The sequence below is a fragment of the Branchiostoma lanceolatum genome, chromosome 2 (genome assembly GCF_035083965.1).
Source record: "Branchiostoma lanceolatum isolate klBraLanc5 chromosome 2, klBraLanc5.hap2, whole genome shotgun sequence".
In the NCBI taxonomy this organism is placed as follows: domain Eukaryota; kingdom Metazoa; phylum Chordata; class Leptocardii; order Amphioxiformes; family Branchiostomatidae; genus Branchiostoma; species Branchiostoma lanceolatum.
The window spans coordinates 16490598-16501554 of record NC_089723.1 but is presented as its reverse complement, the minus strand read 5'-3'; the positions used below and the strand labels follow the sequence as shown (position 1 = coordinate 16501554).

Sequence of the window (10957 nt, the reverse complement as noted above, 5' to 3'; positions counted from 1 at the left end):
TGTAGTTTGATGAGAAAACGTGGTGATTGTCTTGATTCTTGAAGCAATTTAAGTAAAGTTATATGTATTTAGTGATTAGAGGCGAAGGCATTTGTTAATCCAGATAAAACAAACTACATATGGTCTTAATATCAATTGTGACAAGTTTATTCGTGCAAATGCACAGTTCTGAGTTAGAATTGTTGAGAACCATTGCAATCTCTCACCAAGGAAAGCGCCTTCTGGCTGATTATTGCTAAACTGCAACTGATGACCATACATAGGACATGATCATGATAGTGAGGAAATGCGTCTGAATCCGTGGATCTAGATCTTACAAAACCTCTATTTCCTTAGGCCAAGACCGAAGTTCTTCACAGCCGCTAGTTGCTTCAGTTTCCCGTAATGTCGAATAACTTTTGGAACCACATTCGATATCCATCCGACGTCACACGCCGGGTCGAAACGGCACATTTGGTCAAGTTCGAAAGTTTTCGAACTTTGTTCTCATACGTTTTCATACAATTTTCATGCATTTCCGGAAATATGGAGCCACAGATAGGAGAACTCGGCCAGGGCGATAACCGGAGGAGCACATTGTGGGCCTTTCTAGAGCGTCCTTGCGTCTTGAGTTTTTCTCAAGGTCCAGTGGAAGTGGTAGCGGATCAGAACGGTGAGATTTTCAAGGTCACACTCCGTATACGTATAAGACTTTATGAACTCTCATTTTGCAGATATCAACTACATAACATTATTCCTTATTGAAGGCCGGGGGTCAATTAAAATTTGTATTGGCTAGACAGTTTGAGTTTGAGGCATGAATTTTATCCGATATGGGAGATTCTTTATACACAACCAGGTATTGATCTCACCTGCTAACGTTTCGATGTCTATCAGACACCGGTTTACTTCAGTCAGAAGCTCTGAAGAAGGTACTTCTTCAGAGCTTATGACTGAAGTACTGCTTCTCACCGCTATAAGTAGCCGATGTAGGTGGCGCTTTTGCGGTGAGAACACTGTCCCAAATATAGCTAAGTTTGTATCCCCCCTCGTCTCGGTTCATCCCCGGTGTTGTCTTCCTTATCCAGACTGCCTCCTTAATCCACCGGGTGCGTCTGTTATCCGCTCTGTCGATGACCTTGGCCCCCTCCCAGTCAATGACGCAAAAGCGCCACCTACATCGGCTACTTATAGCGGTGAGAAGCAGTACTTCAGTCATAAGCTCTGAAGAAGTACCTTCTTCAGAGCTTCTGACTGAAGTAAACCGGTGTCTGATAGACATCAAAACGTTAGCAGGTGAGATCAATACCTGGTTGTGTATAAAGAATCTCCCATATCCTATTTTCTACCAACCTGATGAAATTATTTTCGGATGAATTTTATCCTCAATCTTCTCAGCCTCCAGATTGCCGACCGGTCCTTGCGTCAGGACGAGGTTATCACATGAGCGAAGGGTGTCTGTAGCCAGAAAGCTGAACGCCACGCTTCGAGAGGCTACTAGGGCAATCGTCGCCAAGAGGGCAAATAGAAACGTCCAGCATCGGGACACCGTAGTCGGGCATAACGCCAGTGAGACCGTCCCTCAGGCCAGTCGAGCCCGCAGACGAAACCAGCGCACCGCTCCTGAAAAGAACGCCTCTCAGGCCCTTCGAAAGCCATTGCATAGGGAAGATGCGGATCTTGAATATAAGCCACGGCGGCAGCAGATGGGAAACGGGGCACAGGGGAAGAAAATTTACCATAGCGACGGCGGGTCCCGATTTCAGGCAAGGAGAAAAGATTTGCCACCGCCAGGCACGTACTGCGATGCCCGCCTGTCCAAAACAGCACCCATCTATCATGACGTGATCGCAGGAGAAAGAGTCCTGGTAAACTACATCCCCGACGATCCCTGCAAGTGGGAGTCCACAGACGATGAGGAGCTCTCAGCCTGCGATCAGGGGGTCACCCCCAGCGACTACACCGACGACAGCGGGTGCATCATTCCCCGCTACCGTCAGCACATGGACAAAGTGTACAGGAAAGTTCTTCGGCAGGTAGCGCAGGAGCTGAGGAAGTACGCGCGTGGACAGTATAGGACTAACGTTAGAACAGGTGAAAATGACAGTTATAAGCACACAAGGGAGGGTTTATAGTTCGGGTTAAAGCAAGATGTACAATTTATAGGGCTGACTTAAAATCTCATGATATCCGAGCGAGTGATTATGAAAAAGTCCATTTGTTAGCAGAAGTATATTTGTTTAAGTGGATATGGTTTTGGACTGGTCCATATTGTGTTTAGGTGCTACTGAAAGACTCCATTCCTGTATGGAGAGACTAATTGTTTTTAAACTCAATTTTGGACTGGGGTGATCCATTTTTTAGTGGAAGTATTTTAGAATGGTCCATTGTTATTTTGGGACAGTCCATTTTTTTGCATGGCGAGGAGTATGGCTAAACATGTTGTATTTGCTCGCAAATGTTGCCTTTCTAGTTTGTCTTTATATTTCCATATATAATCTTGGCTAACTATATTTTCTAAGACCAATGAATTGTAACATAAGAAAACCATGCAAACTAATCATTGATACTATATCGTCCATGACAAGTAAAAATGTACATACATGTGAGATATTTGTAATGTAAAAAAATTCCAAAGCTACCTCAGAAGAAACATAGCAACAAATAGAGGTTTGTACATATTGGTGAAATATTGTTATTATATGAATGAATACTAGGACTTGAAATAGAAATTAGAAATAGTTTCCGTAATTTTTCCAATGTGTAAAATGTTGTGAATGTGTAATACAATATTTATGATTGCGGATACTACTTTTAGTATTTATGCCTAAGGCCGTGTTGATTTGATTATATGGATGGCATCCTCTGGGAACCCCAAAACTGATGCGAGCGTGCGAATAAAAAGAAAGTTTTTAAAAGAAAGTTGCCTTCATTACGAAATCTACGTGGCCAAGAAGGTTGAACAGGTGACTTAAAACACAGAGAATGGTAACGTTATAGCAAAGAATGGATTCTCCATTTTTGGTCTTTCACACATTCTTCTCTGAGTTTGGTATTCTAGACATTAGTATCCGTTTTCCGAAATATCTTTTTGCAATTTACGGCATATATTTTCTCATTTTATAGCTGCTTTGCATGGTTTACAGTATGGTAGAAAACTTTGTTTGTGTGTTGAAATGGACGAAAATTGATGCGCGCGCGGATGTCATCCATATAATCAAATCAACATGGCCTATGTGCAGTAACGTGGATTGTACGACGTGCGCACACACAAGCTGCACCTATTTGGGCTTATGATATGTTTTCCTCTTATGTTTTAAACGTCTTTGTCTTATGCAATACTGTAGCGTGTAGCGTACTACAATAGCCCCATTTACCACAATTTCTGTTATGATATGTATGAAATGGTGACGAATGAATAAATCCCTAAAAATGATGTATCAATACACTGACTGAGCTCCATCTGATATCAGTGTTTCTACATTAGATTGCGATCAGTGTTTCAACATTTAATTGTGGTCAGTGTTTTTACATTCAAATCGTGATCAGTGTTTCTACCTTCGATTGTGATCAATTTTTCTACATTTCATTGTGATCAGTGTTTCTACATTTGATTGTGATCAGTTTTTCTCCATTCAATTGTGATCAGTGTTTCTATATTTGATTGTGATCAGTTTTTCTACATTCAATTGTGATCAGTGTTTCTACATAAGATTGCGATCAGTGTTTCCATTTGTCGTTATATGTACCGTAATAGGTTATCTGTCCATGACTCAGATTACCAAAAGTTACTTGTTCCATCTAAGTCCCAATAAACAGGTCAATTTTTACAGGCCATTTGGATTCAGTAAAATTGTACTTTACAAGCTTATCTAAATTATGCAAAGTTAACAACAAATAATACATTTAAACCCTGCGCGTGTCAAAGAACAATCATTCGTAGTTTCCGCCACCACACCTTTTCCCTAGCTCCGCCGTGGGTTCCAGCCTATTGTTAGAGAACAACACTTGCACTGCTTCTAAGGATGCCGTGCCTAAGACCGGTCGGACCAGTACTTGTCATTCCATTCTGGTGTTTTGGCGTGGCTCGACCTAAAACATGGCGGAACTCTGTAGATTTGCGGGATCTATATTGTTTGCCGTCTTCCTCTGTCCCCAAGTGTTAGGTGAGTATCCATAACTCCTTATTTTCGTCCTGTATATGAAGAATCAAATAGTCCCAAATACTTAGGTAGCCACGCTCACAGGTGAATAGTAACACCGGTGTCTTGTCACGTAAAAAATTCGCTGGTTTGTGTTTACGTGCAAGATTTGTCGGCTGATAAGTAAGGTGTAAGAAATCTTGACTCATACTTGCAGACTCTTATCTTATGTTCGAACTGTAACCGAAACGTTCGTGCATGTAACGTTACATGTAATAAACTGCGGTTGATACTGGATTCATTTACTGTAAAAATGCCCATTGGGCGTGACGGGCTTGTGACTTATGACATTGAACCATTAATTGACCTCTACCATATCCTCATCATTCAACGGCGTTCATTTTGAACCAGGTGGCCTATAGTAACCTGTACAAAATCTATGTCTCTTGGAAAGCTGTTAGTTGAAAATGACTATAAACATTTTCCTATTTCTGGCCATTGAGTACCGCAGAGTACCGAGTGGCGTGTTGATAGTCTGTCGCTCTGCATCGATCGTTTTGTCCTGTACAAAATTGACAGTTCGTTCATTATTCATCGATCATAACGATGTAGGCCATGCCACAATAGTGGCAATTCAGTTCATTGTAGCCTCAGACCGTTGAAAGGCTGTCATTGAAATGACGAACTGGCATTTTAAAGACCGTTTTCCATAAGCAATGCAGGCACAAAGAAAACAGCTGTTAAGTACATTTCTTTTCAGAAGGAAACATATCAGATGTCTATGGTTCGCAGACGAAATATCTACAGCCACGGACTGCGGCATATACCAGTTGGAATATCGATAAAACATCAAGTTCAGTGTAGTTGCCAATGGTACCCAATAGTCATTCCCATGGAACGATCGATTGAGATATTCAATGGGCACGGTGTACAGTAATGGAGTAATGGCTTCAGTGGCATTGAATACCTTTACGAGATGTATTTGCAAGAAGAAGGCAACCTCATAACGTTATCTTCACTATTTGTAACAGCAGTGAAATATTTACATACACACACAACAGGTTACTCGGTTGACCTTGGGTCACTTGTCTTTTAAAACATCTACGTCGTGTATATACACATTGGGCTGCAATCATTACTGACAGTTTACTTTAGGAAATGTGATATGGTCACCTTGAGAGAACAACAGAATGATTTAACTTCCCAAAATCCGTAGAACATATAAACATATGCAGAGGCATGTGTGGCCTAGCGTAACCCACGCTGGCGTGTCAAGGTCATGACAGGCGTCCTTGTGTGCGGAACTAGGTGTTGATTCAATCCATCGATAAAATCATAGTACCGTCTCAGCTGTCATCGGACACAATGTCCCAAAATACAGACTTTTAAGTCTTTCAAATTACTTATAAACATTCAGATTGTTCATGACTTTACATTGTTCTACAATGAATTTTTAACCTTGAAGGATTGGTTCACCGGAAGGGAGGGGCATTTAGTACTGTTTTGACAGTTCTGTGTCTTGCATGGATGCATCGCTATGTGCGTTTTTTTAGAGATGCAGATAGGGCGATAACGATTTGGTGAGAGGGAAGATCAGTAGTGGGCGATTATGCACGCTGTGTGTAATAGCTTAGGACTCTGATGCTAGCACACTTACGTTCAGTTTAATTAGTCGGACGGATTTTTCCGGTCGTATGTTGCCCTGAGGGTAGACTTTTACGTACCACTTTACCCAACCGTGTGGTCACCGAAATGCCGTCACGTATTACAGCCAGCTGATAAGTTAAATTTAGGTTTGTAATTATGATAAGACAATAAAGTCTCAAAAATAGATGACTAACGTGTATGAAGAGATTTCTCAAGTCATAAACTGTTTGTTGTATTTCTTTTACAGCTCAGACCACCGCTCCTACGTATACCCCACAAACTGGTAAGAGATGACGTTACATTCAGTCCTTCTCCATTCGGGAGATCACAGTGGAGCTATCGCCTTTAAGCCCCTGTCACATTAAACTCACGACGATGGATGAAATTTTGAACATGTTCAAAATCATTTTAGCTGTATTTTTCGGCGTAGGACGCTCGGCTAATTTTACGTGCGATTTACCTGCGATTTACCTGCGATTTACCTGCGATTGACCTATGTAGGTACACTAAAAAAAAACATCGTACGATGCACCTACGTTTTATGTGACCACGACTTTATGTATCTTAACTATTGCATCCGGTTTTCCCCAAACGTACGACGTACGGCGCTGTCATGACGGAAGAAACCCCCATCGTAGGTACGACGTGAGTTTAGTGTGACCCTAGCTTTATCTATATCGAGCTAGTCGAAGGAAGGTCGTTGCTGAATCCGATGCACTGGCACGTTTTCCGGCTTTAGCTTCTGATGTCATTAACTCCCATAAATAAAATCGTGCTCTTTGTCGGTTTAATTGCATAATCCACCTATATTCAATGGCGTGCCCGTCCTTTTTGCTTATTCAAAGAAAACATCAAATAATACAAATAAAGTGACATAGACGAAGTGACGGCGGACTCAAGTTGTACTCAACTTATATTAATTATATTCTCGCCGTCACTTGTACATTATGGAAAATAAAAGGTTTGACAAGACGTGTGAATAGGTGAATGAATACTAGTACGTGTAGATACATTTTCGGGCCCTAGTATTGCTTGGGTTGCCTTTAACAAGTAATCTGCAAGACGATCAATGATATAATTGACCTTGTTGTACATGTATTATTACAGCCAGTTGGTACCCATCTGAGTAATGAGCCTGTTGTGACGCTTTCAGAGGCACCTCCTCGAACATACGGAAGGACTGTTTTTATGCCATCATGGCTCTTGTATGTCACTGATCACTTTTCTGAACTCTACTATCTCCAGTCGTTTATAGCAATGCTGGCATCATCACGGCGTGTGTCGTCGGAGGGCTCCTCTTGCTGGCCGTGGTGATTGCGTTATTGGCAAGGTATTGTACTGTTCTTCTGTTGGTTCTGGCAATGGAAAGGAAAGTGATTTCGAACCAGCTGTTTAGCTCGCATGAACTCTATGAACAGATGAGCTAATCTTCCACTGGTCGTGACAGAGAAGACAGACGCTATGTACAGTATTTACAGGTTCATTGTACCAGGGAAATTCCCCTAGCTCTTTTCGACAAACACAATGAACAGTGAACCACGGCTTAACGTCCCGTCCTAAGGACTGCGACCCTTTCAGGTAGCATGCATGTCGGGTGAGCGACACAGCCGGGATCGAACCTGGGGCTTCTAGTTCCAGTGGCAAGATCGCTAACCACTGGACTACGCACGCTACTACTAAATGTAGTTACATTGTAAAGGGTAGAATGGTCTTCCTTTTGTCAAAAATATTAGATGGTGGTCTGTGACTCCCCCATGTCACTGTCAGTAGCTTGACCTTCATCTTATCAGTTGAGTATATAACGTGTACTACTTCGTAGCTACATAGTGTATTGTATAACAGAGAATAGTGATAACATGAAATAGTATAATAAACCATTTCCTGCACCAATACATACTCCATTGTGTATCATTACAGGACAAATTGTTGTTTTGATATTGTACTGTATTTATGTATCAGACCAAAAATATGCACATTCAGCAAATTTAAGGACGAAAGGTTGACGTATGGTATGTCATCTAAAAACTACGATGTAAATAAAAAACTGTAAATTTGTCTGCACATGTTTTAAGAAGAGACTTTGTAGATATGGACGGAATATAGCATCTTATTTTTATTGTTACGTTTTAGTTATCTAACGTAATACATTAAACGTTACCCTCTATTGGGCATGGATATACGATAAGATAAGTTTATTGCAAGTTCTTGCCCGTAGGCTAATTGCAAGTACATGAAACATGGAAGGACGGACAGACAATTGGTAACAATATAGTATGTGACTATTCTAGTTCAAATACTAACACTAAATTCTATCTTATTTGGGTTTGACTTCTTTTTTCGAGACAGTGGAAGACGAATGCTCCCACTTTTTCTGTAATGTGTGGGCTTTGTGATGTTTATAGGAGAGTAGTTTTCTTTTGTTCTGTAAACATAGAGAAGTTTGGATGGAATTTGGTGGCCTCTTTAAACAGCGCATTTCTTTCTTGATCGTAGAACGGGCAACTTGAAATAAAATGTGTTTCGTCTTCCACCGTGTTTGACATGCAGTATTTACAAGTTCTTGCGTACACAGGTAACATTAAAGGTCACTGTCATTATCATAGGTTGTGTAAGCCGTGCGTTTCTGACGAGAAGAAACAACAGTACGACGTGAGGGACCAGTGGGTCCAGGAGGGGGCTCCCCCCGAGCCGGGCTACCACGTGAACCGAGGCTACGAGCCGAACATCCACCAGGGCACCCTCCCGAACAACCGGGACATCCCGGTCCCACACGCTGACTACGACAGGTCTATTCCGCGGGCGCATGTAGAGGCACCGAACTATCAGACCACCATCCCTCGTCAAGACCTACACAACGGGTAATGTCTTGTGTTATTACAGGCTTGCGTAGCAAAACCTTTGTTGGATCCGTTGGCATGTGTGGTGGCCGCCATCTTGAATTGTGACGCCACAGGGTCGCCATACCATTTTTGGGATGGGTGTTTTTGGGCGTCGCTAGCGTTCTCTCTAATTTTAACAAATCGGCACACAACTCTCACACATTCAACTGAATTATGAAAAGAATACCAATTCATATTTTTTTAAAGACCCCGTAATCACTAAACTAACATAGCAAACCTGAAGTATATGTAGCACAATCCTGTGTTTCTGTATGCTCAATTGTCTTCCCTATATCTATTCCAAATACGCCACACCCGCAAATCAGAAAGAGACTTTTTCACCATGAAAAGGTGTTGTATCTTAATAATCCCGTAGCATCAATTTATCTTGAGTTTGAGTTTATCTCGTATCGCCATTGCGTTTAAGTCATGTTGATATATAGGACATCGTACCGTTTGTCATAAACAGACTAGTCAACTTTGTTGAGCTGATGTAAGGAATAGCAGAGAGAGGTTCTCCAATGCAAAGTGAAGACAGACTCCAGTTGTTGCCGTGGCCGATGGGAAAGATCTTTATTCCGAGTCACTCAGCATGTCGTCTCCTCTCTATCCTTAATCCCAGTCTGTCTTGTCTAACATACTGTGTTCCTAATTGTATACGTTTCTCAACATCTTCTAGGATGTAGTAAAGGAGTAACAGTCTCAGGGGCAATGGAGAGCCTAGCGCCGTCCTGCACAGGATTAGTCATACACACGTGTCATGCACAGAGTACATTTCTCAGAAAGCTAGGGGAGTCCTCTACTTACGGACAGATTTCAATATGCGCTATATTACACTGACAAGAAGGTCAGTTACACTAAGTCTGACAAAGTTTTTTCCTAGTGACTCGACCTTATGCAACGCTTTCATTTCTCTTTCTCAGTTACGTCCCCGAGCCTAGCCACGCCCCCATGGGCGCCCAGCCCATGATAGACATCCCCGCGATTGAGACGGAAGACCCGCGGGCCCGCTACGCGCCCGACCCGATGGACCTGTACCGGTACGACCAACCCCACCTCGGGCCTGACGTGAACGAGTCCGACGGCTGGGTTACTTACCAGTTCAGCAAGAGACGCTAAAGAAAGGATACATTCCTCAAAAGCCCCCCTCTCACTGGACCCGCGGCACGCTGGCGGCGTCGCTGCGTCCTAAACTGGATTTGTGTTACCCATGCCTTTATAATGGGAATATCATTCAAAACGTACAAGTGTGACCAGAAAGACAACAAAACACACAAAGCTTAAAAAAGATTCGTTTTTTGTCGTTGAAATTCGTTGAGCGCTTTGTCAATTCGATCGGCCGCAGCGACGCCGCCAGTGTGCCGCGGGTGCAGTGAGAGGGGGCCGGGGCTTAAGTGGTCTGGTATAAAATCGCCGACCGGCATAAAATTAAAGAAATGGGTTATAAAATTGTATCTAGCACTGTTACAGTGCTACAATGAACGTTGTAGTTGAAGACTATCGTTTTCCTCAAAGGCTCTGTTTTAGATCAACTTAGGTTTTAGGTGAGATTTTCTATAAATAATCTACATTTAAGTACGCAGGATGATGCAGTTATCATTAATCAACGTATATATAATATTCTAAAACTTTAATTTGAATTAGATTTGTACCTGAATTTGTACTTATGATCAGTTAACAGACCTAGTCTTTTAGACTGCTTGACAGTAAGTAAGTAAGTGGTAAATAGTACACGTAATTCTAAGACCAAACTGTTCAGTGTCTGGATAGCAAAATCATAAATAACTTCTATGCTATCACATGTAGCAATAATAATGAAAAGGTCAACGTGTTCTTGTATGTCCTACCATACTTGTTGATATTTTTCTGCTTCTTATGTATTTTTGATATTAATGTATCATGTCTACAAACCGGTCACGAAAAGGTGAGAAATAAGTTTTAGCAATGAACTATTTGAAGCATCTGATGTGTCCATACGTTGTTCATTTGTGACAAATCAGTGGCAATGTAAAATGCTTACATGTCTTTATTTTAAAAAGGTGATAATGGAGATCTATAATCTATGTATCTGTCATATATTTTCAATTGTATCTAGCTATATTTGTCAACGCTGTGCCTATTGTTCCAAAGAGTGAGCGTGGCTCACTGGAACTTTTGAATAAGGGCAAATAAACCGAGTCTTGCTAACAGCCTTACTAAAAAGAGACATTTCTGGACTGAATGAAACACTCCTGTTATGTGTTAAAAGTTGAAATGTAGATGAATTTAACGGTGCTATGCACCGAAAGGTATCCATGTTTCCAATTTTAG

The 10957-nt window shown here is 41.6% G+C and overlaps 1 protein-coding gene across 1 annotated transcript; it reads left to right on the top strand.

The window, feature by feature from the left end:
- Nucleotides 1-4010: 4010 nt before the first annotated feature.
- On the top strand, nucleotides 4011-10836 carry LOC136427623 (uncharacterized). The gene is made up of 5 exons (XM_066416608.1): nucleotides 4011-4145; nucleotides 6016-6051; nucleotides 7014-7098; nucleotides 8372-8626; nucleotides 9571-10836. Exons 1-5 carry the CDS (start codon nucleotides 4079-4081, stop codon nucleotides 9764-9766), a joined length of 639 nt encoding a protein of 212 aa, XP_066272705.1. The 5' UTR covers nucleotides 4011-4078; the 3' UTR covers nucleotides 9767-10836.
- The last annotated feature ends 121 nt before the right edge of the window (nucleotides 10837-10957 follow it).